This window comes from Lepidochelys olivacea (genome assembly GCF_965140295.1).
Source record: "Lepidochelys olivacea isolate rLepOli2 genome assembly, chromosome: 3".
Taxonomy (NCBI): Eukaryota; Metazoa; Chordata; order Testudines; family Cheloniidae; genus Lepidochelys; species Lepidochelys olivacea.
In genome coordinates, this window is record NC_140413.1 from 47,310,801 (window position 1) to 47,337,693 (window position 26,893).

Sequence of the window (26,893 nt, forward strand, 5' to 3'; positions counted from 1 at the left end):
TGTTTAGTTCATAGTATAATAAGCACTTTTATATGTGAAGAAAATGCAGCACTTTAAAGCCAGATTTGGCTTAAACAAAATTGCTGAAATCAGAGAAGCTGAGTTGAACAATAATAGAAGGGAAAGAGACATTACTGAGGTGAAAAGAAAAGGAGTACTTGTGGCACCTTAGAGACTAACAAATTTATTAGAGCATAAGCTTTCGTGAGTTAGAGCTCACTTCATCAGCTTTGCTCTAATAAATTTGTTAGTCTCTAAGGTGCCACAAGTACTCCTTTTCTTTTTGCAGATACAGAGTAACACGGTTGCTACTCTGAAACCTGTCATTACTGAGGTGGATTAACAAGAAAATTGTGCTTGAAACAGAGGAAGGTTTAGTGTGATGTTGTTGTATCAATACAAATTAGAGTATCTTGGTAATTGCAACTTTTCAATTTTTTTTTAAATGAATAGCTGTCTATTAATTTCTAACACTCCGTATTGTGAAAATATTTACTGAAGTGAAAAAAAAAAACCTCCTGCTATAAATAACTAAATATTGTGGAGATAATAAGCAAGTTTTCCAAATATTTTATTTCAAATAAGTTCAAACACCACAACAACCTATAACAGAATCAGAACACCTAAAATAAATAGTGATTCTGCAATCCCCCCTCCATCCCCATTATTTTGCATCCTATTGTGTGTGTTATCATGGAAGGAAAAACAATACCTTTTTTTCCATATATTTAACAGTTCTTTTTAGTACACTGGAACTTTTTCTTTAACATAAATGGGAAAATAGCCTTAGTTGGAGTAGTTACATGTACTAAACAATGATTGACAAAAGGCTTATTGTTATAGCACACATATACCATGGCATAAAATAAGTAACAAAATAAACAGAGTACACTGTATTTATATATCTCAAACTTTGAATAAGTCAACTGGTGGCCAAATTATGCTCAAACCTAGAGGTAAACTAAATCATGTTAGACATTCCAATGTTCTTTTGTGCTACTGAGAAATCCATAATACTGGTCACATTTAAAATTTCAGGATTCAAAAAGAAAACATTTTTGAAGGAATAATATATAGTAATTTAGAACTGCATGCTTTAATTTAAAGAATGGAAGCTCTTACAAGGAAATATTTTAGAATTAGAGCAGTTTTTTATTACGGTGAGTATTTCTTTGTATTTTCCAGTTCTATGGCCCTGATACTGAAGACACTTGCATAAATGAGTAACTTTACACATATGGGTCTCCACAATGCCCACAGAGACTACTCACATGCAGAAGCATTTTCAGGATGGGGGCATACATTTATAATATGGCTGTCCAATGGTGCTGGTTGTTGTTGTTGTTGTTGATGAAGTTAGAGTAGAAATGCATACTTCTCTCATTTTTACTGTTATATTTGCTCCATATCAACCTCTGACCCAGAGAGACAGTCCTAAAGAACTTACATATGCATTTGAGCATTTACAATTTATGTGTGTCTTTTGAAGTTTTGGAATATATTAATGTGAAAGGAATCTAGCCTAACCAGAATTTACTTAACATTTTCTTCTTATGCTACATTTAGATTTACTAATAAAACACAAGTGAATACTTGCAATTATGTGCCATGGTTTTCCATTAACCCTATCTGTTTTGTTTCATTTTAATCACTGGGAAAATATAGTGAGATTTTCAATGTTATCTGAATTACACATTAAAGAGTGAAATTGTAAAGGCAGAAGTTTTAGCGCCATTTCACATGCAAAATATGCACAGGAGCCATTAACTGACCACAGATTTGGCACAGTGTCCTCACAGAACGTGTCCCAGATGTTATTGTAAAGTTTTGTGCACATACAAAAAAAAAAACCTTTATGACACCAATAAATGGCATAACTTTATAGACCATATGCAAGCTTTCTATTTTTCATAAACATTTGAACTATTTCAGTAAACATTAGAAGACTGTATACTGCGTTACCGACTTTCAGTGTGACAGCTGACAGCATAAATTTTCTGGATGATGATCGAGTAAATGTTGGTGCAGCTGCAGCAACAGTAAGACATGCTGAAGCTTAAACTGTTCGAATACATTTTTCATCAAATTCACAAATTGCCAATGATTTACACTCACGACGTAAATTCTAGATGGCCAGTAAAAATAGAAAATAAAATTTGAACCCTTTAAAATTATTTTTGGAAGTATTTTTCATCTGCACAAATAAGAAATTAGGGCAAGGTATCAAATTATCCATTTCCTGCAAATAAATAACACATTAAACAACAATAGTGCTTTAGAAGAGAAAATCTCTGTATTGAAAAAACATATAAATACAATTTATGCACATTAATACACAAATCTGTTTTTACTACCTAGGTAATTCAAGTAAAATATGTAGCTCGCAAAATTAGAGGCTAAATCCTGTGGACTCTTAGGAGTTTGTGAAGTAAAGGCTGCAGGGTTTGGCCTGAGTTCAGGATGTTGATTTTCAGTGTACTGAGGTCACAAAAACAAAATCATTTCAGCATAATCTTTATTCTGGATTTATCTGTCTTAACAGGCCTATCCACAAAAGCTATTCCATTACATTCTATTTATTGCAATATAAAATAAATTACAAAGTACTTATCCCTCATCATTAAAATTGCAAGTCAAAACAAAACTGAACCAGCACTACTGCTTGCCAGATAAAGATAAATCAGCCAAACAACAGATACCAATTGAAAATACCTCAAGTATTTGCTATTCTCTCAGATACAAACACTCAAATTTCCCTCCACATGCACAGCCCACAAAAACTTGGGGGAAAGGATGGGCTTTGCAATGTGCCCAGAATGTCAATAGATCTGTACTGTTTTGGACCAAAGGGGAAGTGCATTCAAACTGTAAATAGCCCTCCTTCTGCCTATGAAATACTGAGTTCCAGGGATTTCTATGAGTTTCCAAATTGCCAGTTAACTTGACATGCAACTCCTGCACTAGGGCTCTGTGGAAGCAATGGCATGAAGAAGAACGATTTGTCACTAGGCCCTGCCCAAAGAGTACTGAATTTAGACCATAAATGATATCTGAAGCTCTCAGCCTCTCTCTCTGTCATCGATCAAAGTACCTATGTTTGCTCTCTCAGAACACCAAATCCCAACTGAAAATTATAAAGTCTTTAGCCATCCCACCATCATGTAATTCCTTACTGATTTTCCACAGGTCAGAGACTTCGTCTCTGCTTGGGATCTTAGCTCAGTACTGATAAAGTTAACGGATGCACATACTGTCATGTTGGGAAAGTGCACTTTATTTCACCTGCCATTAAAGAGAGCTTTCTTTAAAAAAAAAATCACAATTGCATATGTGAACACACTGAGTGAGACTTTGATGACTGATCCGTCGTCTTTCACTGTATTCCACAGGGACAAAGTGTCTTTGTGTTTGCATAGAATTTTTTTTTGACAAAATAGTGCCTGAGTTTCACTTAAATCAGAGCATTCATCTCCTGGCTATCCTTCCAAAAGCTGATTTTCACCTGAGAAAAACTAGGCTTCATATACGTGATGTTAAGGGGAAGTTACATTCTATTTTAATGGGACAACACGATTTAGGAAGCCTCCTAATATAAACTTTTTGTAACATTGGGAACCAGTGTAAGGGAAATGCCATTTCCACTCTAAGCCTGTTGAAATGGATTAGATTAGGCATTTAGATGGGTCATCCTTCAACTAGGGTGATATGATGAGATGGTCTTACATCTCACTCTGCTATGGATAGCCTGCTTCCATAGTGTGTCCATTACAAATATATGCAGCGATTCTACTTGGAGTTTTGCACACATTTACCAAGACTGTGTCTATTCATCCGGCATCTAGATCTGATGGTCTACACTGGGAGGAAATTCTTTAATCCTTGTGTAGTTAGAAATATTCAGCCCACCTTTTTGAAGTTTTTACAGCTAGCTAGACTCCCATAATAGATAACTCGAAGAAGCTTCCAGTAATTGTGGTGGTTCTCAAGTTTTGCCTTTGTGTGCTGATGCTACTCACTCACACATTCTCATATTCCTCAGAGCTCCAATCTCTCACAGGATTCTGGAATTTAGCAGAGGGAACTGAAGTGGGGGACTGAAAAGCCCTTTCTAACCTCATTTATCGATATTGAGTGCTAGGACTGCACTCATACAGTCCCAATGATCCGCAGAAGGTTCCCAAAATTGTGCAGCACCAGGGAAATTGTGCCGCACGTGCTGCTTACAAACAGGGAAGAACTGGTCAGGGAAGTGGAAATGGGTGGCAACCTGGGTAGCAGTGACCATGAGATGGTCGAGTCCAGGATCCTCACAAAAGGAAGAAAGGAGAATAGCAAACTACGGACCCTGGACCTCAGAAAAGCAGACTTTGATGCCATTAGGAAACTGATGGGCAGAATCCCCTGGAGGTTAATATGAGGGGGAAAGGAATCCAAGAAACCTGGCTGTATTTTAAAGAAGCCTTATTAAGGGTGCAGGAACAAACCATCCCAATGTGCAGAAAGAATAGCAAATATGGCAGGTGACCAGCTTGGCTTAACAGTGAAATCCTCAGTGAGCTTAAACACAAAAAGGAAGCTTACAAGAAGTGGAAACTTGGTCAGATGACTAGGGGTGAGTATAAAAATGTTGCTCAAGCATGCAGGGGTATAATTAGGAAGGCCAAAACACAACTAGAGTTGCAGCTAGCAAGGGATGTGAAGGGTAAGAAGAAGGGCTTCTACAGGTATATTAGCAACAAGAAAAAGGTCAGGGAAAGTGTGGGACCCTTAATAAATGGGGGAGGCAACCTAGTGACAGATGATGTGGAAAAAGCTGAAGTACTCAATGCTTGTTTTGCCTCTGTCTTCACAGACAAGGACAGCTCCCACACTGCTGCACTGCATCATCACATTATGGGGAGGAGGTGAGCAGCCCTCAGTGGCAAAAGAACAGGTTAAGGACTATTTAGAAAAGCTGGACAAGCACAAGTTCATGGATCCAGATCAAATGCATCCAAGGGTGCTGAGGGAATTGGCTGATATGATTGCGGAGCCATTGGCCATTACCTTTGAAAACTCGTGGTGATCGGCAGAGGTCCCAGATGACTGGAAAAAGGCAAATATAATGCACATCTTTAAAAAAGGGAAGAAGGAGAACCCGGGAAACTACAGACCAGTCAGCCTCACCTCAGTCCCTGGAAAAATCATGGAGCAGGTCCTCAAGTAAACCATTTTGAAGCACTTGGAGGAGAGGAAGGTGATCAGGAACAGTCAACATGGATTCACCAAGGGCAAGTCATGCTGACCAACCTGATTGCTTTCTATGATGAGATAACTGGCTCTGTGGTATGAGGAAAGCAGTGGACCTGATATATCTTGACTTTAGCAAAGCTTTTGATACAGTCTCCCACAGTATTCTTGCCTGCAAGTTAAAAAAGTATGGATTGGATGAATGGACTATACGGTGGATAGAAAGCTGGCTAGATTGTCAGGCTCAACGGGTAGTGATCGATGGCTTGATGTTTAGTTGGCAGCTGGTATCAAGCAGAGTGCCCCAGGGGTCAGTCTTGGGGCCAGTTTTGTTCAACATCTATATTAATGATCTGGATGATGGGATAAATTGCACCCTTAGCAAGTTCGCAGATGACACGAAGCTGGGGCGAGATGAAGATATGCTGGAGGGTAGGGATAGGGTCCAGAGTGACCTAGACAAATTGGAGGATTGGACTAAAAAAAATCTGATGAGGTTCAACAGAGTCCTGCACTTAGGATGGAAGAATCCCATGCACCGCTACAGGCTGGGGACCGACTGGCTAAGCAGCAGTTCTGCAGAAAAGGACCAGGGGATTACAGTGGATGAGAAGCTGGATATGAGTCAGCAGTGTGCCCCCGTTGCTGTTAGGGGGCTTATTCCTTCACCCACTTACTTCCCTGGTCCTTCTCACATGAACAGAGAGCAATAATACCTGAAGTCCAAAAGTGCAAACAATTTGATGTTTATTGGGGTGCACTTCCAGCAAGCATGGTTCCAGTTTCCTTCCTTAGTGTCCCCCTTCCCAGCTCTGACACCACAGAGCCTTACCTGTGTCCCTGTTCCCATTCCCCCCCCTTAGCAAAACATGATTCCAATTCCCCCCCACACTCCCCCCACACACTTCCTGATTGACTGCAGACTATACAGTAAAACTTGAGTTCTGCTTAGCTATACCTTAACCAATCATTTTACTGAAATTTAACTAACCAATCCTAACATATTGTAACATGATTATTTAACCAATTATATCCCACCACCTTAATTAGTTTACACCCAGCAAAATTAATTATATAGCAGACAAACAATAACAGAACCAGACAGCAATTATATAGACAAACAATAGGGAAATGGGGACTATAGTGATAGAACAACAAAGAAATGAGGATTTCACATCCCAGCTATTGATAAGTGAATTCTTGCCAGACAGGATGCTATCAAACTAAGTTTCCTTTTACATCTTCTAGGCACTTCCCTTTCTCTGGAGGCAACAGGCATTATCAGGACAGGAGTGTATTCCTAACAGCCCAATAGCACCTTATTTCAGTGTGACTAGTTTGGAATGTGAGGATCTCTCCGTTCACTTCCCAGCTTATGGCTGCCTCTGCGGCTTAGCCAAAGGCCTTAGCCTAAGAACAGGGTGTCAGACTGTCACAGAAAGAGAAGGCCCTTACACCGGCAGACAGTGATTTTGATTCTTTCTTTTATACCTCTATAACTAGCTAAGTGATAAGAATACACCTAAATTCTTTGAGTATAGGCCTTTACAGACAGGCCTGAATATCTATATCCTAACAGTTGCCAAGAAGGCTAACAGCATATTGGGCTGCATTAGTAGGAGCATTGCCAGCAGATTGACGGAAGTGATTAGTCCCCTCTATTCGGCACTGGTGAGGCCACATCTGGAGTATTACGTCCAGTTTTGGGCCCCCCACTACCGAAAGGATGTGGACAAACTGGAGAGAGTCCAGTGGAGGGAAACAAAAATGATCAAGGGGCTGGGGCACATGACTTACGAGGAGCAGCTGCGGGAACTGGGTTCGTTTAGTCCACAGAAGAGAAGAGTGAGGGGGGATTTGATAGCTGCCATCAACTACCTGAAGGGGGATTCCAAAGAGGATGGAGCATGGCTGTTCTCAGTGGTGGCAGATGACAGAACAAGGAGCAATGGTCTCAAGTTGCGGTGGGGGAGATCTAGGTTGGATATTAGGAAACACGATTTCACTAGGAGCGTGGTGAAGCACTGGAATGAGTTACCTAGGGAGGTGGTGGAATCTCTATCCTTAGAGGTTTTAAGGCTCAGTTTGACAAAGCCCTGGCTGGGATGATTTAGTTGGTGTTGGTCCTGCTTTGAGCAGGAGGTTGGACTAGATGACCTTCTGAGGTCTCTTCCAGCCCTAATCTTCTACGATTCTATGAAATACATCTCACAATCGTCAATATGCAGAAACACTCAAAAACCCATAGTACCTCATAAATTACCTTCTTTGATTCTACTTGTGGTGTTTAGATGTTGCTTGTAATTATTAGAATTGGGAGCACTGGCTGTTGGGAGTCTGAAAGGACAGGAAACAGGAAGGAGGGGGGAGGAGTTGCGAGGCTGGGAGAAAGCTACAGAGGGTGCAGCAGCAGCTTGATAAAGAGGTTTCCACTTTGAAAATAAAGTCCTGTTGAAGGTTGTTAGTACCTTGCCTGGCTAATACAACATTTTGGTGACGAAGATGGATCTTCTCCCTCTGAACCCACCTGCACCCTTTCTGCAAAGCCCAGGTGAGCCTCCAATTGCTTTTACTGCCTGGAGCCATATGTTTGAGACTTATCTGCTTGCAATCAGTGCTACAGAGATTTCTGAAGTAAGAAAGTGTGCTCTGCTAATCCACTGCTTTGGAGCAGAACGGCAGCGTATATTTTACACTTTTCCCCTTGCAGATGATAAATATGAGACTGCACTCACTGCATTAAAAAAATTTTGTTGTGCCAAAAGTGAATGTAGTAGCTAATCGCTACAGATTTCGCCAGCGTGAGCAGAAACTAGGGGAAACTATAATGCAGTATATTGCTTCCCTGAGGAATCTGGTTGTAATTTGTGACTTTGGGAATATGGCAGATGAGATGATTAGAGACCAGCTCATTGAGAAAACAACCATGCTTCATGTAAGAGAATGCTTACTTCTAGAACCACAACTTACACTAGAAAAAGCAATAACCATTGCTACTCAGATTGAGTCAGCTACAGCTGAAGCCAAAATAATGAGCATAGATACAGGAGGCACAGTCCAGGTTGTGACTCCTTTGCAGAAAAGTTCACTACCACTGCAGACACACAATTGCAAGAGGAAAACTAATGAAAAACCACCGAATCAGCAAATTCAAAATACAATAAAAGCATGTTTTCACTGTGGATCCCCACAACACCTTGCAAGCTACCCAGGACGTCCAGCAAAAGTAGCTCAGTGCAATCATTGCAAAAAGATTGGACATTTTGCTAAAGTATGTCGCAGCAGCCAGTTCAATCAACAAGTACATGCAGTTACAATACCAGATGTTACTGTGCTGAGCGTGGACAAAATCACTACTGTACATATGTCAGAACAGATAAAGTGCACTGTAAACATTTCCGCCATACCCTCAGGCAAACCACACTCTATTCAGCTAATGTTGGACACTGGCTCAGCAGTATCTATTCTACCTGATTCCATCTATCTGCATTACTTTAAAGATGTGCCTCTTACTGAACCCAAACTTCACTTGGTGTGGTATTTGAAAAACCATATTCCAGTACATGGCTGCCTGCCAGTAATAGTTACTTTTGGTGATTGCTGTGTAACTTCAGAGTTCTACATTGTCCACAAAGGCACTCCTATCCTTGGCAGAGATTTATTGGCTGCTTTAAATCTCAGGGTAGTTAATGGACAAATTGATCTTCCTCAGCAAAGCACTCTTGCGGTACACACACCAGTTTCAGCTGGGACCCAACACCAGGTTGAGGAGAAACTCGGCTGTGCTTATGGGTTTCTGCATAAAGTTAAAATGAGGAATAATATGATGCCTGTAAGACAGAAGTTACGGCGCTTACCATTTTCAGTCAGGGAAGCTGTTTCAGAGGAACTTAGAAAATTTGTTCAAAAGGACACTATTGAAGAGATCGACTCCTTGGAATGGGTTTCACCTATAGTAGTGACACAGAAGAAGGGTGGAGGCATTCGCCTTTGTGTGGACTTAAGGGAGTCAAATAAAGCTATTGTAATTGACAGCCATCCTCTTCCTCACATAGAAGAAATATTTGCAGAACTCCGTGGAGCAAAGATGTTTTCTCCTCTTGATTTGCAGAGCGTATAACCACCAGGTTATGTTGTATGAAGATAGCAGAGACCTCACAGCATTTATTACATGAGGGACTATTTCGTTTTAAACGTGTTCCATACAGTCTCACATCTGCCTCAAGTGCCTTTCAAAAAATGATGTCATTGATTCTGAAGAATCAACATGGAGTTCAGTACTATCTGGATGATATTATCGTGTCTGGAAATACTTCTGAGGAGCATGACAATAATCTGCAGTCTGTACTAAACTGTGTCAGCAAAGCAGGCCTCAAGCTCAATAGGTCTAAATGCAAATATAGACTAACTGAACTCTCCTTTCTGGGGCATACAATTTCACAGGTTGGACTAAAACCTGATCCAGATCATATCCTGGCAATTTCAATTGCTCCTCCTCCAACAGATTTGCAAACCTTATGTTCATTCTTGGGTCTTACCTCCTGGTATGCAAAATTCATTCCCAATTATGCTTCTGTCATTGAACAACTGGGAAAATCCTGAAACCTGTAACTCTTTACAGTGAGACAGGAGATGGAACAGGGAAACAAGGATGGTTAAGAGGGCTGTAACTTTATACTCAAAATTTCTATGAAAAGGAGATATTCTGGAGAAATTAGTATACTTGAGAGGTCAAGAGCATGATGCATTGGAAACTCTGCAAGTTTCAACCCCTGGAGTTTCTAGAGTAACTTTTCTCCCTCTCATGGGTTTTTTTGCTGGCGGAAATTTATCATATAATTTCTATGTATTGATTCACTGCCTCCAAGTAATAAAAATATAGCCCACCTAGTTTATTTTCATAACTCAGAAAAAAAACAATATTGTGAGTTCTTACTACTGGTCACGGTACATAACAGAGCATACCAAACATTATTCTCAGACTTGTGGCAACAGCATTGATAACAACAGTGCATAAAAAAGGATATAAACTAATACATAAAAATTAGTTTTTGCATTTCTGAACAAAGCAACATTTATCAATGGTTGCTAAAATGTAGAGAGCAAAAATATGTTTGAGCTTTTAGAAAATATTGTTACACAATAGATTCTATTAATAAAAGTTATTTAAAATGTATGGAATTTGATCATGTCAATTTCTGTTTGCTAACCAACAGCAATATGACTATGAAGTTACATTGCAAACTGCAGTTCATAAATTGAGATTACATATGAAGCTTTATAATTACCCTCGCACTGGAATATTCATATTTCTTGCTGATTTAGTAACTTCTTCAAATTTTTCTATGCTTTCTTCTATGGAACAATTAATATTCATTTTGTTGAAAGATTCAGATGCTGCACCAAATACTGATATCTCTGTAGCTCCTGCTGCAATCTGTAAAATGTAATTCAATAAAACAGAACTGTAAAGATGTATTAATATAAATAAGCTAAGTATTGTATTCTGTAATGAAGAAAGAAATTCTAGATCCTTAGTTTTAAACAAATTTAACAATATATTAGTCAATACAGTATACAGTATATAACTCTACCTGAAGTTATAATAATTGTAACTTTAACTCTAAATTTTCTTCAGTCTATTTGCAACCATACAGATTTCATATCATTTGCCCTCTTAATTAACTCAAATCACCAGGTCATACTTCCTTCCCTTTGTTATTAAATGGGATAAGGCTAGTTACTGCTTTATCAATTAGCACATGAGTTTTTAAAATGATAAGCTTAGGTAATAAATTGCAAGAAATGATGATTAAACAGCCACAGGTGTTTAATTGTAGTGTACACATACCCTTAGTCTCCATCAGGCAGCTCAAACACAATCTGTTCTGAGATTAAACTGCTAACAGCAATAGGGGAAAGAACAAAAATAAATTTGAGAGAGAAGGGAAGAGCATTCCATTAGAAAAAAGTACTGTTTGATTTGGGAAGGCTTGTTTCCTATTGGAAGGGAACCAGGGCACAGGCAGTGTGACCTAGAAGTCACAGCTGGCCTGGCACAATACAGTAGTCAGCAAGCCAGGATCAGGATAATCACTGGGTCCCAGATCAACAGATGAGTCAGGATCAGAATCAGGCTAGGGTGAGAGACCAGAGGTTGTGGCCAGACTGGAGCCCCAGGTCAAGGTCAAAGTCAAATTACTAGGTCACAGGCAGGGTCACAGAGATGGCTATTAGGCCTAATAGCCGAAGAGCAAATCAGCAGGTTCTGCAGGACTGGGGCCTAAACTCCTGGCTTTGGTAAAAAAATGAAATTGCCATCCCACAAGAATTTCCAAATTTCATTTAGTCCCCAATCAGAAAAAAAGTAGAAATCTTGACATTTTTCACAAAATGAAATATTCTAAAATATTTTTGACCTTATTGATACATTTCTTTTCAGTAAGGTTGAAACTGTGAGTTTTAACTTTACCCTTTTGACTATTACAATATAACATAAGATAAAATAGTCAAAACAAAACATTTTGAACTTAAAGAAAAGGTCATTTCCTATTGAAAATTCTGACAACAATAAGTATTTCCACAAAAACTTTCAATTTTGCTGAATCTGCATTTTCTGATGGAAAAACATTTTATTGGGAAATTTTCAACCAGCTGTAATATCAACAAGCTAAAGAATGAAAAGAAATTCTTTGTTTCTTTCTTAGGGTATGTACTACAACATTTATGGCATCTTATAAAGGACTGCGTGGTTGATACTGGCCACTAAAATTACATTTATCGCTCTGTAAAATTTGTGAGTTTCTTCATGAAAACTGACACTTTCAGAAAAAAAATACAGCCTAATTCTAACAGGACTGGGTAAATGATATGAAATAGCTAGTTTATGGTACTGTGCATAAAGTGTTTGAAACATGAAGAACTTAACTGCAGACACACGCTAGCAATCCACTTACAGCAGAAAGAAAACCTTGAAGATTAGGGGTGAGTACAGGATATTGGACCCCAGGTTGCCGCTCGATCCCTCTCATTACTTCTGTGTGATCTGCCATCTTAAATACATAAATATTTTGCATTTATTTATTATGCTAATTAATAATTATCTACTGACTTTTTATTTTAAAAAAAGGTAGATAAGAATTTAAGGAGGTATCTATAACAGGACCGCTTGGAAATAGTGAAGAACACCTCGACAGCCCAACACTGTGGCATTTAATTTCAGATGGGGAACTATGCAAAAATGAGGACGTTAGTTAAACAGAAATTAAAAGATACAGTAACTAGAGTGAAATCCATGCAAGCTGCATGGACACTTTTCAAAGACACCATAATAGAGGCTCAACTTAAATGTATACCCCAAATTAAAAAATACAGTAAAAACTAAAATAGAGCCACCGTGGCTTAACAACCATGTAAAAGAAGCAGTGAGAGATAAAAAGGCATCTTTTAAAAAGTAGAAGTCAAATCCTAGTGAGGTAAATAGAAAGGAGCATAAACACTGCCAAATTAAATGTAAAAATATAATAAGAAAAGCCAAAAAGGAGTTTGAAGACCAGCTAGCCAAAAACTCAAAAGGTAATAACAAAATGTTTTTTTAAGTACATCAGAAGCAGGAATCCTGCTAAATAGCCAGTGGGGCCCCTAGACGATTGAAATAGAAAAGGAGCACTTAAAGACGATAAAGTCATCGCAGATAAACTAAATAAATTCTTTACTTCAATCTTCACAGCTGAGGATGTTAGGGAGATTCCCAAACCTGAATGGCTGTTCTTATGTTCTTAAGGATGGATGCAATTCTGCTCTGTCATAAGGTCATATAATAGCAGAAATAATACACGATAACAGAGCACTGACTGCATTACACTGTGCTTTATCTTCTTTATGCATATAGTTAATGAAAAAAGTATGATCTATAGCTAGAGATTTGAAAAACATATGCAATATGTCTGAGAAAAAAATAACAAGATTCTATGGAATATAAAAGTTTCTGTGTTCATTTATATTTTGATAATCCAGAAAATATTATATTCATTCAAATAAGGACGCCAAGATTTAAAAGAGACATTGGTGGTGATGTGCCATGTAATTTAGGCTTCATTAGATTTATGAAGAATGCTACTTTGTTATATAGAATTATCATAAATACTACAAAGAACCCTATAATTTCCAAACTAGTATATAAATGTTAACCCCTCTGTTTTACTAAGGCATGCATCATGAAAATGGGACCTGTCTGTGGGTTTAAACTTTTCCTGCAGTTTCCATATGTCATAATCTTCTCCTTATTAGATCAATTTATTACTATGTAAATTATTCTAGTTTAATAAACAGAGGATTACAATGTCAGGTGTAGACAAGGTGAAGCAGCAGATGAAGCCTAAGGAACAAAGATCCTATTGTCATACAAAAGCCTTTGGGTAAAATTTTCAAAAGCACCTAAGTGACACAGGAGCCCAAGTCTCAGTGAAAGTCCATGTGACGTATGCACTTCTGAAAATGTATCCCCTTAATAATAAAGAAGTTAAGAGAGTTCTAGAATATAGAAATGTATGCAGAATTATTCCTAAATATTATTAATTCAAATATCTAAAACTAATTCAGTTCCTGGCTCCATTCTCTTTGTGCCCTAACAGCTCAGCAAGGAATTTCCTGAGTGGTGTAAAGGCTATATAACAGCCTCTACAGCAATTTTTCCTCCTGTTTCTGCACATAAAAGGTGTTTCTGGGCAAGCCAAGAGCAAACAGAAGCATGACAGGACTGTTCGGTGTAACTTGGAACATCCCTTACATTGTTCTAAATTACACTGAGACCTGGATTGGCCGCTGGTCAACCCCAGGATCCGGGGAGAGGAAAGGTAACTTTGGACAGACCTAAGACCCAGTAGGTTTATAGTCAAAGATTCACAGTCATTCATTCATCAGTTTCTAGTTTACAGAAATAAGGCACAAACTAAGGAATTATTCTGTAAATCTAAGTAAAACATTTCGGTATATGTTGTGCCAAATTATGGTTTCAGATGGTCAAGTACAATTCCCATTGACACAACTCTAATGAGAGCTGCAATGAGAATCTAGAGACAGAATTGGCTCCCTTAAGGGAAAATTAATTGTTTTACCTACATTTATTACGTTACCCTTTCTGTCCTCCATGTCACTATTCACACCAAGTCAGCCCAAATGCCAGGAGAGAAAGGTGACTTTTAGTAATCTAAGTCCAGTACTGGCATACAGCAGTTGCTGAATTCTTAGCCTAGCTCTGCCCCTGACTCAGTGTATTACAATTAAAGCTAGTCGGAAAACTTATGCCAGAAGGTTTTTTCATTAGTATTTGCTGATTTGTCAAAAAGTAAACATTTTGTGCAGACGGTTCTAATTTTGACCAAGTTCTGACAGAACCCAGACAGAGTTATGGCAGAAACTTGCTGTTTTTCCTGCCAGATTGCCTGCCTTGCTCCTTGGCAGCCCATCTGAATGACTCCTGGGGAGCTGGACTTCCAGGGTCCATGGTTTCAGGACAGCCCACCATGCATACTGCCTCGGAATCAAGGGCTTCCAGCATCCCGGGTCCTGAGGCAGCCTGCCAGGTGGACCAGCCTGGAGCCAGGGTTCCATTCCTTTCCATGGAGAATTTTAAAATTTTGGTTTTTATTCCAAATAAAAATAAAACCAAATTTTAAAATATTGAAATACTCCATGAAATGGAATACCTTTCTCCACCCTGCTCTACTGGCAAGTCACTTAATCACAGCAAGCCAAGTTCTACAGTGGGAGCCAGAGTGATTAGAAATGTGAGGAAAAAATAAAATTAGCTTTATTTTTCAATTTGAATCTCATCAATCTGGCGCACGTCTTCACCATTTTGTCCTTTTTCCATTTGGAAATCATTTTCCCCCCCTAATGTTAGGAAAGGAAATATTAATATGTGTCTGTTTTTACTTTCTTGTTTTTACACCATCCAGTAGAAAGAGTAACAAATAGTGGCAGTAGAGTTAGATAGATAATTACCACAGTGCAAACATTATTTTTGTGAACAACATTGCTCATTATAGCTCATTATTATCTTTTCCAAGATACACAGATGTGGTGGGTATGTCTGACATGCAAACCTTTATGTTAGAATGGAGAGAGAAATTCTTCCTTCAAATTAAGATAGACTTACAGTATTCCTTTATTCATATTAGCATGAAGATTTCTAACTATAAACTTTAGAAAATTCTATTTACACAAAAATCATAGCTTATCACTCCAAAAACGCACTCAAGATCTGGTATTATCAGATATGCCATTGGGGGGGTACTGTGCCCCACTATTATCACTTATCTCAAATAGCTCCCCATGGGTACAGGATGTTGACAAAGGGTACTATATCACTTCAACAGTTGCCTAGGCTCTCCACATTCACATTTGGGGTCATTCTTCAGCTTCCACTTGGTCATATTGTCACCAGTCTTTGCCATCTCAACTCTCACTCAATTAAGAGTACACCAGGATTTTCATTTGAGCTCAGCGCCTGGAGAACGCTGTTCTGAAGGAACCTGGTTCTCCAAGATCAATGGCATTTCCTGCCATTTTATTACTCTTTAACCTTCCACAGTTGTATTTTTTGGTCAAGGATCTTCAGAGATAAAGCTTTTTCTGGACTTCAGCCTCTTGGGTGGTATAATGTGTCCACACAGCGGGTGTCTTTGATGATGCACTTGTTTTTGTCTCTCCTTATTACTAAACATATCCCGCTGCACTGATGGCAGTGCAATCCCTGTGGGGCAGTACAGGAACAGTGTGGGAGTCAGTATCACACTCCCTGAGATGATCTTGCAGGATTAAGTTCAGTATCAATTTTGTGAGCATAACTTGAGCGTGACCATACTAGGGCGCAATACTCCGCAGTAGAGTTACTGAGCAAGACTGGTTGCTTGGAGTTTTTAGGCGTCAGCTCCCCATTTTGTGTTGGCCAGTTTCTAGAGTACACAGTTCCTGGTGCTCACTTTCTTTTTCAGCTTCTCGATGTGCTCTTTGAACATCAACATTTGATCTAATGTGACCCCATGGTAGACCAGATGTTCATGATGCTCAAGGATTGTGCCATCTCGCAACATATGGGGTTTTTACTTGGACTTACAGTGTTTCAGGTGGAAGACACACACCTAATTGTAACATGATGGAAAGTTCTGACTGCCAGGATATAAGCTGTGCATAGATGCTAATGAGAATAAGAGGAACTAAGACCAACCCCTATGAAAAATGGGGCACCCCAAAATTCATGGGGTATGGAAGTACAGATAACGAAAAGAGAGTTGAAACCCTCATGCATATGTATAAGATGTTAGGTGTGGTCAGAACAACAAGATAAAAGAGGTTCTCTAGTTAAAAGTGGGAAGATCCAAGGGACAACCCCAACGGATGACCTCACAGGAAACCCTAGCAGGAAAATGCTATCCCTCTATCAATGATCATCTATTGAGAGAGCCATCATACCCTAAAATATTTTTGAGGATGTGAGTATGACTACAGTCTTAGTCATTGCATGGGTTTTTGTAGGATTTGTATATGCATGGGTAATTGTGACTTTACTTATTGCTTTAATTAAACTTGTAGTACAGATAAGACTTTGTACTTATGTCTGTGGGTCACTATCCTTGGGCTTCACATATTCCTCAAGTCTCCAAATTTCAGACAAGCACCCATAGGTAATATTCACTCTATTGAAACTGTGGCAGCAGGAGCTAAATCCATGGTAGTTTAATACAAAATTTCTAAATTCAATTTAAATAGATAACGTTACAGTAACAATAGTGGTCAGTAACTTTTTGCACAGTTAGGGTATTTATGTGGTTTGAGTAGTGCAACCACTTGGACCTCTTTCCACAGCCTGGGTCTCGTGAAAGAATTAAAGAAGTCAAGATGCCACTCCTGTGCTCTTGTCCTAAAGTGAACCGATAGTTCATTAGAAATACATCGAGTCCTGCTTCCTTTCCACTTTTCAGGGATTTCATGGCAATAGTCAGTTCCTCAGTGTTGAGCTGCTTCTTGTGGACTTTGTTGTCTGTGAGGAGTGAAAAAAATTCCTGCTTAACTTGTTTTGCTTTGTGCTTTGCTTTGCGGGCTGGTTTACCATTTAGGATGAAATGGTTTGTGTCGTGGCTGGGAGAGACTTTGGCAATGAGCTTTGGTTGTTGTCCATCAGGGTTCATCTTGAGAATGGTGGCTTATGCTTTTATACAATTACGGCACAGGTTTGTTCTTTCAAGCAGCTCCCTCCAAGGATAGCATCACTCTTTTCTGATCTATCTCAGAAACATTTCTCCAAGCCCAATTGTTTCTTCAACAAAGGGATGAGTCAAGCAGTTCTGAATATCTTTTCCATTTTTGGCTTGTGTTTTTCTAAAACCTCAGGTATATTTAGTGTCCTACATCCCCTAGGGATGTGCTTTTGGGCAGTTTTCCACATGAGGGAGACATACTCTCCATAGTAGTTGTGTGACAGAGAAATATTACAGCTGGATCCATCCAACTGAGAGGAAAAGCCTTCCCAGTCAGCCTTTACCATAATGATGAAAGCAATTTCCTTATCTCCTGAAATACTTCGTTGTTATCACACTCTGACTGACTGGGAGATGTGCAAAATAGCTGAGTATTTTAAAATTCTAGAAGTTATTTGGCAAGAGTAATGATGTTTTCATAATATCAAAATGGATAATTCTTTGAGAAATAAAATGTGCTCGCTCTATATTTCTAAAGCCAGATGTTCAGATTGTGGGTCTCTGTTGGCTCAGACTCTTTGCAGCATCTGGCTGTCATGCTTCAGTTTTCCCCTCTTCCAGCTGGAGGGCCACAATCAATCAGTGATGTAGGGTTCAGTCCTTCATACTAACCTCGATAAAACAGTCCTTCTCCTTCCAAGGATCAACAAAACATGTCCAAACTAAACAAACTAGTTCATCTGGCCCTTTCCACGCTTGCTGGTCTTTTTTACCCTGTTAATGCAGAGTTCTCCATTTTAGTTGTCCCTTTCCAAACTCTCTCTGTAGGGTTTATAATTCAACAGCTCTTTTCTCCCCTACAAGGCTGGGTTTCAGTCTGTCCCTTCTCTGGTAGAGCAGCGATGGTGTATGGGAGCACAGTACCTCCCTTAACTTCTGGCCTGGGGACCCTAAACTGTGAAGCAGTGTCCCCCCCTCACATGGTGTCTTTGCTTCAATAATGTAATACAACTCATGAGGACACTTGGTCTCCAGTCTATGATTCCCCTTTTATGGTGTTTTCAAAATCTCAATCCCACTGACTTCTGTAAAATTACAGGAAGCTGTACTGAGAGTCAACCCACAGATTCAGACTGGGTTATCCCTGGCAAGTCTAGGCTGGATCTCATACTGGTACTCCACCTGTCAGGCTGTAGGGCCGTGCCTTGTTTCTCAACTGTGTATATGTATACATCCACCCACCCACAAATACATGTTGAGGTTAAAGAAAGCTCAATCAATTAATCAACAAGATCATTAGTCTAATTCAATAATTACTGATAATGTTACACAAATGTTTATGTACATTATAAACAGAAAGTGCCAGCACATTTCCACTGAGTGAAGGAAAAAACCCACAAAATTTTGAATGAGGCCCATGTCTGGAAATAATAAAGTTAACATATTCTTCATATGTCATGTGTTAAAAGCTTTGAATTTTCAAAAGATGCAACCAAAGAATATGCTGTTTAGATCTGCTCTCACACAAATAATGTTTCCAAGCAAATAATAACACTTGTCCTGGTGTTCAATTAGTCCCTGTTTTCTTTAAAATTCTATTGCTTATATGAACGGTCCTTATGGGATACTCACATTACCACAACAGAAAGAAATGATAGTTTAATCTGCCCAACCCTGTGAAGCCAAGTTAGTAGTGCCTTAGGGAAAGGTGCATGTACAAAAAGGTACAGTTTCCATTACTCCTTAACCCATTGGTTGTAAAGAGCATAACTAGCTCTACAGGCAACAGCATCTTCTCTCCTATTAACCCACATGATACACTCCTCTCTTCTGTCAACCGGCACAGTGATTCTTAAACACATACCAGCAAGTCAGCCCAAGCCCAAATGTCTGCACCGCAATAAACAGCCTCTTAGCCGGAGCCACGCGAGCCTGAGTCAGATAGCACGGGCCAGCCACAGATGTCTAACTGTAGTATAGGCATATCCTAGGAGGCTGTGTTTGGATCTAGAATGCTATTGGTTTAAAACAAGGTTCAGAGTGTGTGTTGTAAGTCAAACTGTAGCTAGATATAAAATGGCACCAAAATCTTAAAAGCTGTTGTGTGATTTCATCTAAAATGAAAGAACTCTCGTTATATTGGCTGTTCTCACAAAATGTACTGGGTGGCATCTGAACAGGTTCTTTCCTGGTCTGGAATCTGAAGGACTCCTGAGATTCAACAGAAGGAGGGTCAAATTTGAGATTCCGGTTCAGACCATTTCTAATTTTAACACTGGAAACACAAATTATATTTTCTAAAAATTGTCAAAATGTATGTTAATTCTTTAATAAAGCATGAATTAAGGATATGATCCTGGCAGGTGCAGAGGAAGTTGAGTGTACACAGCACATTGTAGGAGGCTGTCAGCACTTTCCACATCACATCCTTAGTCTGTATGAAAACCAGGATGGATGAGATATTTATTTGACAGCTCACAAAGTTGTAAGGCAAAAACAGTGCTAGTGGGGCCCAAAACAGCAAGTGGCATGAATGCACAGATCCAACTTTAATCCACTGATTATGATTAATGAAGAACAATCATTAGTCTCCACACCATCTTCTTCTCAAACCTCATTTGTTGCACGAGACTCACACCATTAGCTCCACCAGATTTTGTTTTGATGAAGAAAATGAGATATAAGGCAACACACATACATTTTTGGTTTCCCATTGGGAAAATATATCCTGAAAAACATGGTGCACACACATGCAGCTGCCTCCTCAAATTTAACCCCAAATATATGCCTTTGAAGAAGTAGATATAGGGCTCCAAAGTATTTAATAGATACACACACCATTTACTTGTACCCATGCTCGTAATTTATCCCATGTCAGGGACAGGATGTTGGTGCTAGGCAATCTATTTATAATAGCTTCTACATGAAATCAATCAGTATAGCAACCTACACATATGTGATAATCACTAAAAACGCACTTGGTCATAGCTTATTGCTTTAAGAACAAGCTTTCAGTCCTTAATTAAATAAAAACAAGATCTTCATTTTTCAGACCTTTGAACCCAAATGATTAATACTAAGTGCTGGAACTAATTCCACACTTTAAAAATCATTGCAGGATTTAAAATATATTTAACAAAATGAAATGATGTTGTGATTCAAGCCGTATGAAACTGCTTGTTCTAAATAATGTTTCATGTATTATATTTGTCCCCTTGCTGTTTTTCCTGTAAGCAAAGTCTTATTTTAACAAACTGCATTTTATTACATTTAACATTTTAATAAAATATTTTCCAGATTTTACTTTAAAATATGCTTTTTAATGGCAAGTATTTATCATTTTTGGCCATTTAGATTATAGGTATGGGATCCTGTTTTATATGGCACCTTGCTACTGTGGAACCTTTTCTTTTGGCTTTTTTCAATCATAATTTCTCTGCCAAACAAAACAGTAGAAGGGAAATCATAAAAGAGCTTTAAAATACTAAAAAAAGAAATAAGTGAATGAATGATCTAAACATAACCGGGACTTCTATTCCCATGACCTATGAGAAGAAAAAAAAAGGGGGAGGGGGGGAAGAAAAGACATAATCAAGACTGCACTCCATCTCCAAGCAATACAACCTTATCATTTAAACCAAAACTATTTTAAACGTCATATAAGCCATTAAAAGAAAATATTCAGACTTGAATTTGAGATAAGAAGGAATTGTTCTTTTTTCTGAATCTGACAAGTCTGAGTTAAATTTGCTATTCTAAAGGTCTCATGGGAAAAGGAAAGAATTAAACATACACAAGAAAAAGAAATAGACCTATGTTTGCCTTAGGCTTTGCAGGCTAACATTAAAACCCTACGTTATTGTCTGACGCTGTAACTATCAGTGTGTGATGGTACAGTGCATGGTGAGTTACAATAAAAGCTTTTAACATGAACAATTAAGAAAGCATACTGCAAACTTGAGCTAGATTATGTAACTGGCAGGCTACCCAGAAGAACCCATCACAGTGGAGAAGACCAGGAGGCAGTATGCCAATGTCCCCTGGGTTCTCCTGTTGCTCTGGCATGGAGGGAATAATTCGTTACACAACTTTAGAGGGTACAACATACTCCCTGCTGCCCAGCCAGCCTGATTTGCTGGCCAGCCCACAGGGGTAGAACCATGGCCCCACCAAGTTTCTCCCAGAGGAATATCTGGCATGCAACCCCTGCACCTTCTGGCGCACTCATTGCTGTGATGTGGATGGCCCTTATATGGCATGGCCTTACAAGGCAGGGCAGAATCCTTACTCACTCCAACTCCCCTACTGGGCTACTAAACAGCCAGGCACAATCTAAGCCCTGGTCTACACTAGGAGTTTAGGTCGAATTTAGCAGCGTTAAATTGATGTAAACCTGCACCCGTCCACACGATGAAGCCCTTTTTTTCGATTTAAAGGGCTCTTAAAATCGATTTCCCTAATCCACCTCTGACAAGTTGATTAGCGCTTAAATTGGCATTGCCGGGTTGAATTTGGGGTACTGTGGACGCAATTAGATTAGATTATTAGTATTGGCCTCTGGGAGCTATCCCAGAGTGCTCCATTGTGACCTCTCTGGACAGCACTCTCAACTTAGATGCACTGGCCAGGTAGACAGGAAAAGGCCCGCAAACTTTTGAATTTCAATTTCCTGTTTGCATGGTCACCTGCAGCTTGCCACGCTGGCCAGAGCTCATCAGCAGAGGTGACCATGCAGAGCTCATCAGCAGAGGTGACCATGATGGAGTCCCAGAATCGCAAAAGAGCTCCAGCATAGACCGAACGGGAGGTACGGGATCTGATCGCTATATGGGGAGAGGAATCTGTGCTATCAGAACTACATTCCAGTTTTTGAAATGCCAAAACATTTGTCAAAATCTCCCAGGGCATGAAGGACAGAGGCCATAACAGGGACCCGAAGCAATGCCGCGTGAAACTTAAGGAGCTGAGGCAAGCCTACCAGAAAACCAGAGAGATGAACGGCCGCTCTGGGTCAGAGCGCCAAACATGCCGCTTCTATGATGAGCTGCATGCCATTTTAGGGGGTTCAGCCACCACTACCCCAGCCGTGTTGTTTGACTCCTTCAATGGAGATGGAGGCAACACAGAAGCAGGTTTTGGGGATGAGGAAGATGACGACGATGAAATTGTAGATAGCTCACAGCAAGCAAGCAGAGAAACCGGTTTTCCCGACAGCCAGGAACTGTTTCTCACCCTGGACCTGGAGGCAGTCCCCCCCGGACCCACCCAAGGCTGCCTCCCGGACCCGCCAGGTGGAGAAGGGACCTCTGGTGAGTGTACCTTTTAAAATACTATACATGGTTTAAAAGCAACCATGTTTAATGATTAATTTGCCCTGGCATTTGCAGCTCTCCCGGATGTACTCCCAAAGCCTTTGCAAAAGGTTTCTGGGGAGGGCAGCCTTATTCCACCCACCATGGTAGGACACTTTACCACACCAGGCCAGTAGCACGTATTCAGGAATCATTGTAGAACAAAGCATTGCAGTGTATGTTTGCTGGCGTTCAAACAACATCCGTTCTTTATCTTTCTGTGTTATCCTCAGAAGAATGATATCATTCATGGTCACCTGGTTGAAATAGGGTGCTTTTCTTAAGGGGACATGCAGAGGTGCCCATTCCTGCTGGGCTGTTTGCCTTTGGCTGAACAGAAATGTTCCCCGCTGTTAGCTGGTGGGGGGTGAGGGGCTACCCACGTGGTGGGGGGAGGCAAAATGCGACCTTAGAACAAAAGCACATGTGCTGTGTATGTAATGTTAACAGCAAAGTTTACCGTGAAATAGTGTAGCCATTGTTCTAGAAAATGTGTCTTTTTAAATACCACTGCCTCTTTTTTTTTTCCTCCACCAGCTACATGTGTTTCAATGATCACAGGATCTTCTCCTTCCCAGATGCTAGTGAAGATTAGAAGGCGAAAAAAACGCACTCATGATTAAATGTTCTCTGAGCTCATGGTGTCCTCCCACACTGACATAGCACAGATGACTGTGTGGAGGCAGACAACGTCAGAGCGCAGGAAAGCACAATATGACCGGGAGGAGAGGCGGCGGGCTGAAGAGAGTAAGTGGCGGGCTGAAGAGAGGGCTGAAGCTGAAAAATGGCAGCAGCATGATGAGAGGAGGCAGGATTCAATGCTGAGGCTGCTGGAGGATCAAACCAATATGCTCCAGCATATAGTTGAGCTGCAGGAAAGGCAGCAGGAGCACAGACCGCCGCTACAGCCCCTGTGTGACCAACTGCTCTCCTCCCCAAGTTCCATAGCCTCCTCACCCAGACGCCCAAGAACGTGGTGGGGGGGGCCCCCGGCCACCCGGCCACTCCACCCCAGAGGATTGCCCAAGCAACAGAAGGCTGGCATTCAATAAGTTTTAAAGTTGTAAACTTTTAAAGTGCTGTGTGGCCTTGTCCTTCCCTCCTCCACCACCCCTCCTGGTGCTTCATTCCTCCACCACCCCTCCTGGGCTACCTTGGTAGCTATCCCCCTATTTGTGTGATAAATGAATAAAGAATGCATGAATGTGAAGCAACAATGACTTTATTGCCTCTAACAGCGCTGACTGAAGGGAGGAGGGAGGGTGGTTAGCTTACAGGGAAGTAGAGTGAACCAAGGGGCTGGGGGTTTCATCATGGAGAAACAAACAGAACTTTCACCCGTAGCCTGGCCAGTCATGAAACTGGTTTTCAAAGCTTCTCTGATGCGTACCACGCCCTCCTGTGCTCTTCTAACCGCCCTGGTGTCTGGCTGTATGAAACCAGCAGCCAGGCGATTTGCCTCAACCTCCCACCCCGCCATAAACGTCTCCCCCTTACTCTCACAGAGATTGTGGAGCGCACAGCAAGCAGTAATAACAGTGGGAATATTGGTTTTGCTGAGGTCTAACCGAGTCAGTAAACTGTGCCAGCGTGCATTTAAATGTCCAAATGCACATTCTACCACCATTCTGCACTTGCTCACCCTGTAGTTGAACAGCTCCTGACTACTGTCCAGGCTGCCTGTGTACGGCTTCATGAGCCCTGGCATTAAGGGGTAGGCTGGGTCCCCAAGGATACATATAGGCATTTCAACATCCCCAATGGTTATTTTCTGGTCTGGGAATAAAGTCCCTTCTTGCAGCTTTTGAAACAGACCAGAGTTCCTGAAGATGCGAGTGTCATGTACCTTTCCCGGCCATCCCACGTTGATGTTGGTGAAACGTCCCTTGTGATCCACCAGTGCTTGCAGCACTATTGAAAAGTACCCCTTGCGGTTTATGTACTCGCCGGCTTGGTGCTCCGGTGCCAAGATAGGGATATGGGTTCCGTCTATGGCCCCACTACAGTTAGGGAATCCCATTACAGCAAAGCCATCCACTATGACCTGCACATTTCCCAGGGTCACTACCCTTGATATCAGCAGATCTTTGATTGCGTTGGCTACTTGCATCACAGCAGCCCCCACAGCAGATTTGCCCACTCCAAATTGATTCCCGACTGACCGGTAGCTGTCTGGCGTTGCAAGCTTCCACAGGGCTATTGCCACTTGCTTCTCAACTGTGAGGGCTGCTCTCATCTTGGTATTCTTGTGCCTCAGGGCAGGGGAAAGCAAGTCAAAGTTCCATAAAAGTGCCCTTACGCATGCGAAAGTTTCACAGCCACTGGGAATCGTCCCAGACCTGCAACACTATGCGGTCTCACCTGTCTGTGCTTGTTTCCTGAGCCCAGAATCAGCGTTCCACTGCATGAACCTGCCCCGTTAGCACCATGATGCCCACATTGCCAGGGCCCCTGCTTTGAGAGAAGTCTGTGTCCATATCCTCATCACTCATGTTACCGCGCTGACGTCGCCTACTCGCCCGGTTTGGCTTTGCCAGGTTCCGGTGCTGCATATACTGCTGCATAATGCGCATGGTGTTTAATGTGCTCCTAATTGCCAAAGTGATCTGAGCGGGCTCCAGGCTTGCCGTGGTATGGCGTCTGCACAGAAAAAAGGCGCGGAACGATTGTCTGCCATTGCCCTGACGGAGGGAGGGGCAACTGACAACATGGCTTACAGGGTTGGCTTACAGGGAAGCCGTACAGGGAATTAAAATCAACAAAGGGGGTGGCTTTGCGAGAAACTGAACGGCCCCCTCAAGGATAGAAACCCCCTGGGTTTGGCAGGCCGTTGATTTCACAGAGGGAAGGAGGAGAAAATGAATACAAAACAAATCTGGTCTATTTCTTGTTTTGAGCCACTTCATCTATCTTTATACATCTTGCTGGCAGCAGACTGTGCAGTACAACCGCTAGCCGTCATCATCTCCTGGGTGCTCGGCAGAAGACGGTGCAGTATGACGACTAGCCATCATCTTCTGCTGGCTGGAGGTTAAAAGACAGTGCACTGCTGGTAGGCCTGAATCGCCAAGAGACAAAACTTAAAAGGGAAATGACCTGACTGAGTCACTCCCATGTTTGCCCATGCATCCGATTAAAAGAGCACCCAGGACTACGTCGATGATGGCTACCAGTCATACTGCACTGTCTGCTGCCAAAAGGCAATTAACTGCTGCTGTGTAGCAATGCAGTACCACGTCTGCCAGCACCCTGGAGACATACGGTGACGGTTTGCTGAGGGGGCTCCATGCTTGCCGTGGTATGGCGTCTGCACAGGTAACTCAAGAAAAAAGGCACAAAACGATTGTCTGCCCTTGCTCTCACAGAGGGAGGGAGGGAATGGGGGCCTGACGATGTGTACCCAGAACCATCCGCGACAATGTTTTAGCCCCATCAGGCACTGGGATTTCTACCCAGAATTCAGATGGGTGGTGGAGACTGCGGGAACTGTGGGATAGCCACCCACAGTGCAACACTCCGGAAGTCGAAGGTTGCCTCGGTACTGTGGACACACTCTGCTGACTACATGCACTTAGAGCACTTGTGTGAGGACACACACAATCAACTGTATAAAACCGCTTACTACAAAACCGACTTCTATAAATTTGACCTAATTTCATAGTGTAGACATACCCTAAATAGAAATATTTTCCACACATTTTAACAGACAATATGCAGCAAAAACAATATATCAAAACTTATAATCCTCTCCCTCTCACTTCAATGGTTTTCAAGTATTTATCACTCTAGTACTATGTAAAATACCCCTGGTTAAAATGCTCTGCATACTGTCCTTCACTAAATTCTGTTTGCACAGATGATGAGTGTTGTACTAGTTGCAATGCTATTTCTGTTCTGTTTAAATTTGTAGAATGAAATAAAGGTTAATTAAAATAATAAACATTTTAGATTTAGAAAGTTTTTAAAAATGCTTGATATACCTTTGCATGTATTTAATTTACATAAAGCACAGACAATTAAATGCACAAGACTTGTTTGCCATGAACCATCAAACCATCAGATGCAAAATACAAGTGTATTTCTATATGGAATGACTCGGTGTGCATGCGTTAA

The 26,893-nt window shown here is 40.8% G+C and overlaps 1 protein-coding gene across 4 annotated transcripts in view; it reads right to left on the reverse strand.

Annotated features, from left to right (window-relative positions):
- Positions 1 to 26,893, reverse strand: part of HMGCLL1 (3-hydroxy-3-methylglutaryl-CoA lyase like 1) — a 107,101-nt gene that overhangs the window by 47,403 nt on the left and 32,805 nt on the right. For 3 of the 4 annotated variants that reach the window (XM_084622822.1, XM_084622820.1, XM_084622823.1), the window contains 2 exons: positions 12,186 to 12,281; positions 10,518 to 10,666 (listed from right to left, as the gene is read on the reverse strand). In XM_084622822.1, coding sequence (XP_084478948.1) covers positions 10,518 to 10,666; positions 12,186 to 12,281 — 245 coding nt within the window. The remainder of the gene's footprint in view (positions 1 to 10,517; positions 10,667 to 12,185; positions 12,282 to 26,893) is intronic. The other variant, XM_084622821.1, reaches the window with a different exon arrangement.